Source organism: Boleophthalmus pectinirostris, unplaced genomic scaffold (assembly GCF_026225935.1).
Source record: "Boleophthalmus pectinirostris isolate CB_2022bp ecotype Guang Dong unplaced genomic scaffold, ASM2622593v1 HiC_scaffold_12, whole genome shotgun sequence".
Taxonomy (NCBI): domain Eukaryota; kingdom Metazoa; phylum Chordata; class Actinopteri; order Gobiiformes; family Gobiidae; genus Boleophthalmus; species Boleophthalmus pectinirostris.
This window is the reverse complement of record NW_026571018.1, coordinates 21,025,209-21,040,529: the sequence shown is the minus strand read 5'-3', so window position 1 is coordinate 21,040,529 and position 15,321 is coordinate 21,025,209. Positions and strand designations below refer to the sequence as shown.

At 39.9% G+C, this 15,321-nt stretch overlaps 1 protein-coding gene across 1 annotated transcript in view; it reads right to left on the bottom strand.

The window, feature by feature from the left end:
- Window positions 1-5,559, bottom strand: part of pcdh1a (protocadherin 1a) — a 123,360-nt gene extending 117,801 nt beyond the window's left edge. The window contains exons 1-2 of the mRNA XM_020930318.2: window positions 4,762-5,559; window positions 1,223-3,406 (exon numbers count right to left, since the gene is read on the bottom strand). Of these exons, the coding sequence (XP_020785977.1) occupies window positions 1,223-3,406; window positions 4,762-5,553 (2,976 nt within the window). The 5' untranslated portion in view covers window positions 5,554-5,559. The remainder of the gene's footprint in view (window positions 1-1,222; window positions 3,407-4,761) is intronic.
- Between the last annotated feature and the right edge of the window lie 9,762 nt (window positions 5,560-15,321).

The window sequence follows — 15,321 nt, the reverse complement described above, 5'->3', positions numbered from 1 at the left end:
TACATAAGTGATAGCATCTAAGCAGAGAACTGCCATTTTCAGTGCGACATAAAAGTTCTAGAAACCAACTGTTTGAGTTTGTCTGGTTCCCTGAGAAAAGCAACAGTAGTAAAAATGAACGAGCATCTACAGACCTTATGCCAAAATATGTACGGTATTAGCTAAAAGCTTATAGCACCCAGCAGATCAGGCAGATGTTCTCCTTTGCACTAGAGAAAAGTGGAGACTCATTTACTAAAAGGCTATGTGTGTGTATATTTTAATATTATGTCATATTTTTCACCTGCCAACATTACTGACGCAAATATGAAAATACTAGAGCATAACTAACCCACCTACCTATCTGTGCAATGCAAATTGCTACTATAGAACTGTAGGACAGGCCAAGATGTAGGAGGAATTCGCACACAGTCATCCAAACACAAACTAATGCGGTCAGGGATGCACGTGCATACACTGTCGGATGACACAGAAACCTAGAGACACAGTAGCTCTCTATCCCTAGACGCAACAATATCTCCTGTTCGTAATCCCTGGGAGTCTATTAATATTTCTGTTTCCATGGCGATCTGAGCCTTGCCAAATGTTGTAGTGATAAGAGGAGATAAGAGCAGAAGGAGCGGGGAGATAAGAGCAAGTGACCTGCAGAGATCACAGGACGAAGGGTCAGGCACCAGAGCAACACTGCGCGCACCTTCAACACTGGGTTTACCGCTAACCCCAGGACACACGCAGCAAGGACAGCTGCATCTAGACTTTACCAACTACTCAAATGGGAAACTTTCCAGGCATTTTGCTAAGAAGAAAACTTAGAGACTGTAATTTTTTATATTAGTATTTGTATTCAAAATATAAAAATACAAAAAATATATATACAAACTAATAGCAGTATAGACAAAGAGACTACAGTAAGATAATATTTCAAAAGGTAGAATAGAAAATGAATGATGTAAAATCAACTAAGTTTGAAGCTTGAATAAGCCTTGAAAGCATTTATTCATTATTAGACTGTGGCATGAAACAGAGAGAGCGCTAATATATTACTGTATTTCTGCTTTCTGATATTGGATGAGGACTGTGGTATGTCTGTGTTATTACAGAAAAATTAAATGTCACCTTGGAAACATCACATATTAACAGCCAGAATAGATGCACTGTACTATATAAAAGCCTTTAATCTGAGAGCCTGCTTGTCTGCGCTCTACTGTGTGTCTAGTCTTACCTGCTTGTTGTACTTCTGCGTGCCTGTCTTGTAGCTGTAATCGGAGTACTGGTCTGAGCCAGTGGAGTTGTCGTCTCCTCCTGTTCCGACAAAGGTGTTGGCGGCGGGCAGGTCCTGCACGGCCTGGTGCTTCTGAGAGGCTGAGGGCGACTGGGCCTGCAGTTGGATGGAGGGCAGGGGGGAGTTGGAGCGGTAATGCCGGCCTATGTCGGGGCTGCCCGGTGAATATGTCAGGGGCAGGTGTATTCTCGGGCTATCGTTGACTCCATCTAGATTGAACTTTAAACTCTTTTGAAGACTGACTTCTTCGTCCTCACCCAGTGGTTTAGTAGACTTCTGGGGCTTCCCCTTTCTGCCTCGTTTGCCTTTGGTGTTCTTGGGTACCTGCTTGGGTGCATACAAGTCTTTTGTCTCCTTCTTGCCTGCCTGGTAGCCACTCTTAGTCTCTCTCTGAATGCGGTGGCGGATAAAAACAACCACCAAAATCAGCATGACAACACCTGCCACACCAGCGAGACTCCCAAACAAAATATTGCTTCGCTGTGCAGCAAATCCATTGTCAGGATCACCTGCAATGTCTCTGTCCAGTGGAGTGTAAAGGCTGTGCCCGACCAAGGCCTCCACTAAGCTGACATTTGAAATGGTCTCGTTCACATAGATGTGCACCAGTGCAGTGGCATGGCGTGCTGGCTTTCCCCGGTCACTCACTCGGACTACTAAGCGATGCAGTCCGCCGTGCTTTCGGGTCATCTCTTTTGCTAGAGTGATTTCTCCGCTGGTGGGGGAGATGCGGAATAACTGATAAGGATTACCTCCAGCAATGCTAAAAACCAAGTCCGCATTAGGCCCATTGTCCAAATCCTCAGCTTCCACTATCTCTACATGACTATCAGGGGAAGCCAGCGGAGACAAGCGCCGGAAAGAGGAATTAGAGGGCTTTGTGACAACTGGATCATTATCATTTTCATCAAGAACATTAATAGTGACTCCGACATATGAGGACCTAGGGGGCTCTCCTCCATCCACTGCTTTAAGCCTAAAAGTGTAACTACTTTCTTTCTCTCTGTCAAATGAAATGCTAGAGAGGATGGTGCCTGTTCCATTTTGCACTACAAACTTCCCCCCATCTGGCTCCACAGAGAGGTGGATATGAGCATTTTCACCTTTGTCCACATCCATGACTGTCACCATGCCAACCGGGCTGAGAGGAGGCATGTTTTCCAACACTGAAAAGCTATAGCCACTAAGCATGAACTTGGGGTCATTATCATTACGGTCGAGGACTTTTATGACAACTGTAGCTGTCCCTTTGTGCACAGGGGAGCCCTTATCAGCAGCAGTCACTCTAAATTCATACCTCTCTTTGTGTTCACGATCTAGAGGGCTCCTGGCTCGCACCTCTCCGGTGTTGGGATCGATTTCAAACAGACCTTTGATGGATGAGTCTCCCAAAATGTTATAGACAAGCTCCGCATTAGTGCCACTGTCTGCGTCTGAGGCGGTAACATCCAAAACCTTTTCACCGGACTGGTTCTCTTCAGCAAACTCCACTTCGAACAACGTCGGGGAAAATATTGGAGAATTATCGTTCACATCCGTCACTTGGACTTTGAGAGAATTCGTACTTGACAGAGCAGGGTTTCCGGAGTCGACAGCCACAATTTCAACTCTGTAGTCTCGAACTCTTTCATAATCAAGAGGAGTAGTGGTTTGGAGGAAGTATTTTCTCTTATTGTCACTGGACGAATCACTGGCCGGACGCAACTGAAATGGCACATCTCCGGCGACCACACAAGTCACCACTGCATTCTCCCCTTCATCTTTGTCGGACACTTGCACCAAAGCCACAGCCGTACCAACTGGCATGTCCTCGGAAATATTGGCCATCCCCTCACTGTGAGTCACCAAACCAATTCCCCGAATCTCCACGGCTGGAGCATTGTCGTTCTGGTCAGTCACTTCGATGGTGACGAATGTTTTAGAACTCTTAGGTTGAGGGCCCTTATCTTTGGCCACCACGTAGAATGACAAGCTGCTGATTTCCTCCCTGTCCAGTGGACCTTTGACATAGATTACGCCACTGGAGCGATCGATGCGCAGCAGCCTGGGAACAGGGTCCACTGCCTGGTGAAGGGTGTACTCGATTTCTCCATTGGGGCCCATGTCAGAGTCGTTTGCTTTGACCTGGAACCAGAATGAGGGTGTGTGGTTAGGGGTGATAGATCAAACATTCACAAGAAAATAATAAGAATTTTATAAAACTTTAAATTTGACAAAATAATCTAAAGACACCTTCAATGATGTAATCCTATTCACTGTTCTTCACTGACAAACTTTTTCCTTATAGCTTTTTATTTTCTTTAAGATACTGACTAAAGCAAAACTTACAGTTGATTAAGTAGGAACTTGAGTGATTATGATACTAAATGAGCAAATTTTCTGGTTGAGGGTCAATTACTCTTTTATTTCTAAGATAAGAATAACATATACAACAGCAAATGAGACAGAAGCGTAATGCCATACTTTAGAAACTAGAAGTTTATCTCCACAAATACAATTGTGTAATCACCTTTACCAGAGACCTGACCCAGTGTGTATATATTTTTTCAATCTAGTCTTGATCTTTTGATGTAGTTTGACACAACATGTATGTTTTATTTAGTTTTATTTATAGGAGACATTGACTTCATATTCTACTGGACTTCTAAATATTACATACAGAAAGTGAGAGAGCTTTGTCAAGTCTTGCAACAGAATTGATAAATCTGAACTGAACTCAGCAGGGAACTGGCTTTCATGTACAGGTGTATTTTAAAACTACTGTTATTTCTGTCTGCATTTTTTTCTCTCTGATTTCCTTTTATGTGGTTAAATGCCCTAGTGGAAATGTTCAATAGCAAGTATAAGCAAGATATTTGGGCAGCTCAAATTCTCCCAAGAGGATTTTACTCCCACACTCGCATATATGTCTGTCATCATTTTGCCACTATAATAGAGTATAAGTGATAAGCGGCGCATGCACCAGTTATGCTTTAATTCAATAATTCAAGCAGAAGTCCCTTTTTAAAATTAGAGATGTAGAGCTGTGCATTACTCAATTTAAAATTCAGACACATGAGTCAACAAGAGCTGCGGCCTTGGTTTAGCAACAGCTGAATACTGATGAATAGTTTAGGGATTCTGAGGCTATATGTTGTGCTGTGTATGTCTGTCACACGTTGCGAGACTGAGTTGGGTCAGCTCTAACACAAAATAGTCCTTATACAAATTTTCACTGTTGTTTTTGTATTTGTTATTTATGTCAAATGTAAAGTAATTAATTAAAATTCCAATTTCAATGAGTCATTACTACAGTTATATTATTCTTTGGCTACTAGGCTACACTGGACTAAATCATACAAGGTGAAATGTTCTGAGAAGTGGAGAGCAACATTTGTCTCTGTTGAGTCATGACTCAAAAGACAAGTTGCCCTGCATGTAGACTGCAAACCCAACCCCTAGGCCATCTGCTAGGGCAGTTATAAGTATTTCAGTATTACCTGCAGCACAGAGTGGCCCATTGGACTGTTCTCCGAGACTTCAGCTTCATAAGTAGACTTTTCAAACTTGGGAGAGTTGTCATTTGCATCAGTCACGACCACTCTGAGCAGGGCACTGCTGTAGCGCTGCGGGTTCCCTCCATCCACTGCTTTAATGGTGAGATCATAGGAATCCTTTAGCTCCCGGTCTAGGTTGCCCAGAACAATGAGCTGTGGCAGCTTCTCTCCTCTGTCCTCAGCCACTTGTAAACCAAATAGAGTGGCAGCGTCCAGCCCTGCAGTCAGGGCATAATCGGCCACTCCGTTTCTCTCCGAGTCCCTGTCGGTGGCAAGAGGGATGGAGAAGAGCGCTCCCATCATGGTGTTTTCAGGCACAGAGATGGTGAGCACAGAAGAGGGAAATTGCGGGGTGTTGTCATTGATGTCCTGCACCTCGATGCGTCCCTCGATGAGTCTGGGGCTCTGGTTCTGAATCAGGTCAGTCACTGACACTTCAAACTCCAAGTAGCACAGCTTCCCCTTGAGCAGAGTGCGGCAGTCCTTCAGCGTCTCTCGGTCTATGGGGATCTCAGTGGTGAAAATATCTCCTGTCTTTCCATCCACACGCAGGTAGGGGGCGCCCACCTCCAGTTTGTACAGATGCCCCGAGTCTGGCAGGCCCTGGTCTGCGGCCAAACTGCCGATCAGGGTGTTGGGCGGCTGCTCTTCGGGCACTCTGTACAGGATACTGCCTCTGACCGCTCCCCGCAGCAGCAGCAGCGCACACAGCACAAGGCCACACTGGAGGTCCATTAGGTCATCAGAATGTCTGCCTGCAAAATAACAAGTGTCTGTTAGAACACTGAGCCCAAGGAATACATCATGCTTCATAGTAATTATTTAAGTACAAATGAAGAGGGAAATAACAGGACTGTGCTGGTGCTGAAGGCTAAACAAATAATTTACCCACAGAAAAAGGTCTGTCTTCATTTTATTATATACTAGGGCTAAGGCAGTAAAATTAACTGTATTTGTCAATACATTGTACCAACCTACAGCAAGCCTGTGAGCGCCGCATAATAATTAAACAAGAAGAACAACAAAGGGAAAGAGGATTCTTTAAAAAAATACAATCACTGCAATAACACAGCATGGTTTCCGTTTTATCCCTAAGCTTCAGTAACTTCAATGGATGTCTCAGCCTTTACAAATTTCTGTTGGAAAAAGAAATTATATCTTGTGTGCTTGCACAAAACAAACTTGAGGGCCGATGTGGATTGTTGCAGCTGCCTAATCAAATAAAAATGTAATATAAAATCTTGGAGATCCCATATAGCCTGGGAGACTCATTATTTGAATATTACACTGCACATTTAGCGGAAACTAATGTAGCCTAAAATAATGTATAGTTTACAGAATATCCTCACCAAATCTGTATAAATAAAGACAGAAATGAGCCATCCAAAGCTGCTTTATCGTTACAGAGGTGGCAGAACAATACAAGCTCCAGCACTAAGGGCCATAAAGCCAATGAGGCTATTCCTCATCATGCAAATAGTGCAACTCAGCCATTATCAGTCTGCAACAATGCACTACACAGAGCGCCCTGCACCCCCTGCTACTGGCTAACTTAAACACTCTAATCTTTGTGTTTGATTTTGAACCTTTCAACTCTGTAATTATAAGCCATTATTTGACGGTCTTCTTTGATCAGGATTCCCTACAGCTAAAGAAATGTGCCTTTTTTCATGCTGGAACAATTTAAACCATAATTTCCTCAGTGTGAGAGTGCTCCGTGTGAGTGAGAGAAAGTGCTGAGTTTTATTGGTAATTAAAATGGGAACAGACAGTGAGGTTAAATATCAAGGTTCAATTCTCTGGGTACATGTGGCGGCTATATTTTATACTTGTTTTAAATATGACCAATGATTCAATAGATGGCTTTTTCTGTTGTATTGTACTTGATATAAAAAGGTGCAGAAATCTTAACATTCATTTGCGTGGGCAGTGTGAAGTCCACAACTGTTCTGGTCTTATGTTTCACTACAGACAGCAGCATGTTACAATCAATTCTCTATTGATTTTCAGCTCAACCACTTGCTGCACTGCTTGTATTTTCAAGCATCCATTGTAATGTTATATGTCATGCTATAGGGTACTTTTGACTACTCCTATTACCTACGTGAAGGTGTTAAATGTGAATTAAGTGAATATTGTTTCATCTGTTAATGGTACATGATGGAACATTTTTGGTGGGAGGTCCATCATCTGTGTGTCTCTAAGGAGATATTTTTGCTTGTTATGTGGTCATTAATAAATAAATCTGATTCAGATTTTTGAAGGTTTTAGAGCAATAAAATGTATGTAGGATTACGCTTTTACTGCTGTATTGTGGTACATTTCATGCAAAGCCTTGATCTTGATCTCCATGAGTCAGCAGATGGCAGCCCCTAGCAGAAAAGTTACCTCGTGCATTTAAACTTTTTTTTTCTTTAAAAATTTAAACACATTGGCACGGCAATTGTCCCGTGAGGATTATTAGACAAATTGAAGTCTGGCAAAATTATATGTATTAAAAAATAGATAATATCTGTAGCCAGAAAGACAAGTGTCTCAATAAAGAAGGGAGAGAAGTTAACTGCTATAGAGTTTCCTGCTTTAAAATACTTTACATTTAAAACTGTTAGCAAATCTGACTAAATCTCAATGTGCTCTCCAACCTTATGTTCATATTTGCAAGCTCCCTGTAGCTCTTAATGGTAAACCACAACAACAACTGTGATCACACGGGTACTTTAACTATGAAACTGAACATACTTCAGGCATCTTCCAGGCATGTCTCCTACTGGCTTTTTCTACTTCGCACCATGCTCTTAAAATACACCATACATCCAGGCTCCAAAGAAAGCAAATGCAAATGAGTACTTTTAAAGACCATTTACCTCATATATGACTATTGGGGTTATCAAAAGTATCAAAACCCAGGTACTAAACGATGCTAAAATTAGTATCAAAACTAGATTCTCATTCAATAATATCAAAATCATGTTTTACATTTTAATATTGTGACAACTAGGTCTATCATGATAAATACTATATCGTTCAGTGTTTGGAATTAACTGAATACATGTACAGTAATTGTATTCCAGTACATTACTTTTTCATTTGGTGGTATTCGTAATAAAGTTACTTTTCTAAAAATCAAAGGAATACATTATTTGATCGTGTAATTTAGGCTTCAAACTGCACCCAATCAGTGATAAAAATAGACAGCTCTGCTCTTGTGGTGAGGGCATGTGTGATTTTTCCATCTCCAATTAGTGATAGAAAATGCATAAAAAATTGTGAAACAAACATAAGATGTTATGTTGCACCTTTACACTATTATCTAAATGCAACTCAGTGTAAAAGTATTCCATGTATTCAGAATACAGTACTCAGATTGGATCATGTATCAGAATATGACACAAATTACATTTTAATGCAGGTATTCTGTATTCTCTCAATATATGAAAGGTGGAACTATATTTTGGGGGGTTCGACAACATGCACACTTTTTCTTTGTACTATGACTCATACAGATGCAACTTAAGTACTAAAGTGTTTCATTCTGCTGTTTATTTATTGCAGCTCATGATTTATTTATTCATTTTTTTATTTTTATTTTTTTTTACAATATTGTTCATTCAGAATAGTTTTTGTAGCGTAAATTTGTTCTTGGGTTTTTGAGTCAGTGGCAAAAATTAAGTACAATATCATCATTTATTGTCTGTATTTTTAAGCAATACATCACACTTCAAAATGTGTTATTGTTGGTGACAGGTCAAGTGACAACACTGCACACTACAATACAGTTAACACATGTGCAAGAGTGCAATGGGGGCAGCCTATATGTGAAATTATCACTGAGCCTGAATGAGTACATTGTGCATCACAGGAAGCAATGTTCCAAAGCACTGCAAAACCAAATGTGTGTAGAAAAAGTTGAGTCATGAATCCTGAATATTCCCCAATCCAATCCAATAAAATATCCAATTTCTTGTGAATACATTAAAAATGGAAGTGCTGGTTATTGATGCACTAATTGCTTAGTTATCGACGTGGTCCTTTTTACATTTGCAGGGGGAGTGTGTGGTCAATGTGGCGGAAATGGGGACTGTGTGCTTTGTGTGTTCATGTGTGACAGAGGAAAGGGCAGCAGGAGCCAAAAGATTATCCCTGGATAGAATTTAAAAAAAAAAAAAAAAAAAAAAAACACCTTCCTCATACACACCTGCTATTGATTTTGTGGTACTGGTAAAGTGGTCGGTTATAGGAAACAAACAGACAGAAAGACCTATTCAGATTTGTACATTTAATTTAAAAAGTGGATTTGACAAAATTCTTAAAGATCCTATATTACGCAAAATGGATTTTTGTGAGCTTTAACCCATGTTATAATGTTATCTCCTCAAAAATACCCAGAGCTGTGTTGTTTCATTCGCTCATGTTTGAGTAATCCTTTATTACTAATGTGTCTACATCTCTAAAGCTCAAAATGCTCTGTTCCACCTTGTGATGTCAACACCATAAACTACCACTTATCTTTAGTTCAGAAGAGACTGGCAATTCTTGGGCTGATATGATCCAAATGATTCTAGTAAAGTATATGGAATTTAAATACACAGTGAAGCACTTCCTGTATTACAACATCACCTCACAGGAACAGAGTGTTTACTGGTTTCTGAGAGAAGAACACAGCTTAAATATGCAGGATTTGTGTGTTTTTGATGAGGAAATTACATTATAACATAGATTAGAAATGAGCGGAGTATGGCCCATTTTAAAAAGCCATAAATAAGATCACATTGTATTACTTTAAAATTAGTCTGTATACAATTACGCTGTAAATAGTGTTCACAGTCCATTTCCAAGGCTAGAATACTCCTCACATGCTTTATATTTAGCTGACTTGCCAATACACACTAAAGTTAATCAGATCCTCATTTAATTTTAAAGGCTGATTAAATGCCTGTTTCATATTTTCTTTTGCACATTATCAACATCATCTCAGGTATAAGAATGACAAAAATGAAATAATTGTTACAGGGTGGCAAATTGTTTACCATAATTCAATTAAGTATTTCTTGCCATGTATAATAATTACATAATCTAATACTTATTGTTTCTCTTCCTGAAAACTGACTGTATCCACCATATGCTTTTAAAAAACAAACCTTTTTAATGCCATAATGGAGTGTTTACCCACAACTGTCCCTTGCCCATTATAGCCGATTGGAGAATGAATGGGCATGCTATTGTAGTGACATGATTGTTATGGTTGATGACACTCATGACTTAATGTCTTCCAGTTGGCCTCATGCCTGTCTTCCAGATGGCTCCGTGCCTGGCAGCCAAAGCAAATTCTGTGCTCTTTTGTTTTTTTCTCTTTTTCTTTTGTCTTGTTTACATTTACACATTAAAATTCAGGCTCCTTCTCAAATCCTAGGTTTTAGCCATTAGTCTGTGTGAATTCCTTATCTGAAGAGTATACTGACACCCGGTCTTAGCGGTGTTACCTGCAAAGCTGAGCGATCCCAGAAATATTTTATCAAAAACCCTGGACAGCATCAAATGTCTTTCCCCCTTCTCAGAGCAGCTTAAAGTGGGACTAACTTGTGGTGAGTTTTTTAAAGCAAGAGGGATGAGAGACTTTCTGTGTGTCTGCTATAGGTCCACTACCTGAGAAGCAAAACGGATGATTTAGAACTGCTGAACACAACCAGGAATGACATTTCCAGCATCTCAGCGCTTTTGCACTAAAAAACTTGGTTATCATCTGCTATCCCAGATGGTGTGGTAGACCCATAAGACTACGAGCGGATTCAGGGGGGCTCTAATACACGACTCAGCAAAAACATCCAAACGGGAAGAACAAGGAGTGGGTTTTTTGGTGGTCCGGCTCGTTTATCACATATTGTCCAAGTGACCGTCATGCAAGCAGCTGCTGTCAAGAGAGAGATTATGCCTACGTGGGACCAAACGTAAGAGGACACAGGGGCTGGTGGTGTCTGCTATTCACAATCATTGTTACTTAAAGGTCCTATATTACAAAAATGTAGTCCTGTGAGATTTAAGACACGTTAGAATCTCTTCAAAAACATACAGAGAGTTGTGTTTTGTTTCATTCACACCTGTTTAAGTAATCCTTGATTATTAGGCCGTCTACACCTCTAAAGCATAAAGCGCTCTGTTCCACCTTGTGATGTCATATAGTGGAAGCTATCAAGTTAACTGCTTCCTTACCTTTAGTTCAGAGATTGGTCATTTCAGGGCTGAAATCATCCAAATTATTCTACTGACGGTGAATGGAGTTTAAAACACACAGGAGCACTGTCATGTATTACCACATGACATCACAAGGAGTGTTTTCTGTTTGAGAGAAGAACTCATCCTAAATATGCAGTTTTTGTGTGTTAAACAAGTATGAATGACACAAAACACAACTCCGGGTATGTTTTTGGTGAGGAACACTGTAACATACATGTGAAAATAGCGTAATATGGGTCATTTAATTGTAAAGTCTACAGAGTTTTTGTTAATAAAGTGTCATATGGGAGAAAAAATTTGGTAATCTGGATGTTTAGACATACAAACATACATAACTCCCATTATTGTTCGGCAGTTTATAGTTGAGTCTTCTTTTAAATGCCAGTTCTGGATGTTTAGAGGGCCCAGTGAATCCTGATGAACATAACTGCAACGCCAATAGCTCTCAAAAGAAATTAAATAAAACTGTACACTAAAAACAGCAAATAGTCACAAGTTTAATTAAGGGCGCAGCTCCAGATAGTACTCCACTAGTCCTCCTCCCTCTGCTATGTTTGATCAGTCGACTCCACACTATAATTCCACACAACTATTAGTTCCGCTGTTACACTTCATTCTTACAAAATCATTATAACAGCAATTGCTCCTAGGCATCTTCTAATGCTTAGAAATGTATTTCTTTCTAAAATGAAGACATCCGTAGAGAAAACTTTATGTCTAAGCATCATAGCTGCGCTCAGCCCATCACTGCATGCTGTGATCACGTATCGCTCCAGATGGTTCAAACACAGAGTAAAGCTGAGGGCAGCCTGCACCACCGTTTGGCCCTCAAAGACATCCAAACTGCCTGCTAGTTCATGTGGAGAGAGTTTTTAACTTCCCAAACGGGGTGCTAGCCATGTGTTACATTTACTTCAGCACGTTAGACGTAACTACTACTTTTCATACCTGTTTTGTACTTTCAATATTTGATATTCTCATTGATGGGCATTTTAATTCTCTACTGGTTTCAAAGTCAAAAAATTATATACCATTTACTCCATAGTATTTGTAATTTTTTGTTTGTATTTTAAGGATTTTTTGTTTTAGCTTGAATAATTCTATCACCTTTTAGTTTCACATGATACAATTTCAATAAGCACTACTTTTTCTTAAGTGACATTTGTGGTAACGCTTTTGGATGCTGTAGTCATGGCAACCATCCTTCACCCACACAGACATCTCAGGACAGACACCAGGGACAGAGTTGGACAGTACCCAGCTAATATGAACCATCGGGGGTGCCAGGTCTTAGCACCGGAGCAGATTATGGACTGGAGGTGGCTTTGTGAGTCATCCCCAGCATGGCCCTCACTCACAGCAGACCCAGGACCTGCAGGAGAAACTCGCTCAGGCCCTGTGTCCTCACCTGCCGCTTCACCTGCCGCTTCACCTGCCACTTCACCTGCCACTTCACCTGCTGCTGACCTCTGTAGTTAGTGCTGGCTCTGAGGAGAGACAGCCTGAAGACTCCTGTCACTTCTCCTGATGCTTCAGCTGAAATATAGATGTGTGGTGTTTGCGGTATGGGCCGCTGCTGTCAGTAAACTGAGGGGACTGACATAGTATCTAAAGTACCATTATACATTTATACTATGGGATTTTCTAGGGATGGTCAATAATAATAATAATAATAATGCCTTACACTAGTGACACACTTTACAGGCTCAACAAAGCCTCTCAAAGTGCCACAGTGTAGTCATTACTTAGGAATATTAAATTTAAGTAAGTAATTCTGGTACGGAATTGATTTGTGGAGGAAAATGAAAAAGTATAGTAATAGAGGGTACCTTTATCCAAAAGACATGCAAAAGAGAAACTCATTCAAATCATAATTTTCAATTTGCCAATGAGCAGCTTGTGTCTTCTTAATCAAGATGTCTATTGCCAATCCTGTCACAGTAAAAAGCATGTGGTTTAGAACAGAGTTTAGACTTTGGAAAGAGAAATAGGAAATTTTAGAGTTGGTTAAAAAATGTTAGATGGCAGTGATTAAGCCTGTCTTGTGTATGTTTAGGAAATAAAGTTCTGAATATGTTTTTTTTTAAAACTAAATAAAATCACATTGAAAAGTGATGACGATTGAACAATATGAGAAAGCAGAAGCCCTACTCTACACTGCCCCTAGTGAGCGAATGTGAGAGTCAAAGATCCTGTATTGATTTATTTAACTTTTGGATAGCCCAAAACCACAACAGTCACCTCCCGGGGAATGACAAAAGGAAAACCACGCAAGAGCCAATTAGGTCAATAAAAATACAAGCAGATTGGCCAACTTTTCACAGGAAACAAACAAATTGTCCCAAGGCACCTCCCGTACCCTGTGGAGAATTACAGCCCAGCAAACCAGTAAATTAGCTTCTATTCTCTACTAACAGTGACTTAAGGGAGAAATAACAAGCAACTAATTATTTTTTGAAGTGTCAATCATAACAATATTCAAATACAGCAGTGATGGGCTTAATCAAATGAGAAACTTTAATCTGTGTTACTGTAAAAAACAGGCCTGTCAAGATAATCACTACTTATCATTCAATATACGTATGTTAGATGGAACAAAAGATTTTAGAGGTCAATATTTATCATGTGGACTTTTTCTTTGTACTTGTGAGAAACTTTTGGGGTATTTTTCTGTACTGTGATCAGATTTGAGCTGTGGAGCGTTGAATGAACAGGCACTGTGGTTCATTACAATACAAATGAACTACTTGAAGGTGCATTGTGTAACTTTTCTGGAGGCGAGTCCATCAACTGCTTTTCTCCGTGTAGATGTTATTGCTTTGTCTGGAATGTTTCACAGTATGGTATTAAACCTTACTATCTTCATGGAGCCCAAACCCGACCAAGTTACAGGTCAGATCTGTGAAAAGGCAAGCCCACTCAGTCACAATGCCTTTTTGTAGATCTTTTTGAGCTATAAAATAATTTCTAATTTGATAAATGTTAGGTAGAGCTGTTTAATGTCACACTGACATCTCCATGGAGAAAAACATTTGATGGATCCTCCACCAGATTATTTTTCTTTCTACTATTTATGTATTGCAGTTTGCAGTATATTATACATTTAGAATAGTTTTTGGGGATAACCCTGCTATAGGGTTATAGCCGCATAAATTTGTTTCAATATTGTCATTTAACGTATCAGACATGTCAAACTGAGATAGATTTGGCCCGCGATATAATTATATTTGGCCCATGAGATCCTATCAGATATGTATTAGAGCCTGCCGCATACAGATAGGTTATAGAGATATTTATTTAAAATGTTGTTATTATTTCATATTCTTGTTCTGGATTCAATGTTTAAGAAAAACTATTATTAAACATTTATTTTAATAAGAAAATGTCTCAAAAGAAGAGAAAACATGCAGATTTTGTTGAAAAGTTTCAATAAATATTTAGTTTCACCCACAACTTGGCCCTCTGTGAATTTGAGTTTGACACCCCTGGTCTATATTTTCTTCAACAATATATCCTATTTCATCATTTGTTATCGTGACAGGAAAAGCAAAATGCAGTCATTAATATCTGATTTTGTTTTTACTCGTCACACTACTAAGATTCAAATCCCGTTCCCCTGCCCCGCATTTCAAAGTCCCATTGGCAGCTGCGCATCATCTCCACAACACACTCACCTGCACAGAGCACCACCCAGCTGACGCAACCTCCTTTCCCAACAGTTCAACTTCTTCTAGTCAAAATCAATCACCCACTTCAAAGCACAGCGTTAGTTTCGAGAAAACAATTCCTAAAAAAACACTTTCCTGAAATATTGCAAACTCCATAGACTGTGGTTTGTTTTTGTCAGACACAATGCAGGAGCTCAGCCTGTACCCCTTGGCCCCTGGGGTATAGACTCCCGTTCATCCCTTCTGACTTCAAGACGCCTTCCCCCAAACTTCACTGTGAGTTTTGCCAAAAGCCTTTCACACCACAGGCACTTGTCAAACTGTCTGCAGGTATGTTGACATTTTTTGGGTGGGAGAAAATGGATAAAATGAGGTTAACTTGAGCTTTTTAGGCTAAATATGAAGATAGTTTTATGTTTTAATGTAATTCTGTTTCATCAATAAGCTTCTCTATTTGGGTGAATTAATATCACTGCCAGGTCTTTGAAAGTTTTTGTGAAAAAGGTTGTCTCAGAGCAGGATTCATTCTATCCTTTATCCTCCCTTTGCTCCTCTCAGTCACAGGTGGTTTGAACCAGGCATAGCAGCTTTGGGTTTCAAGTGG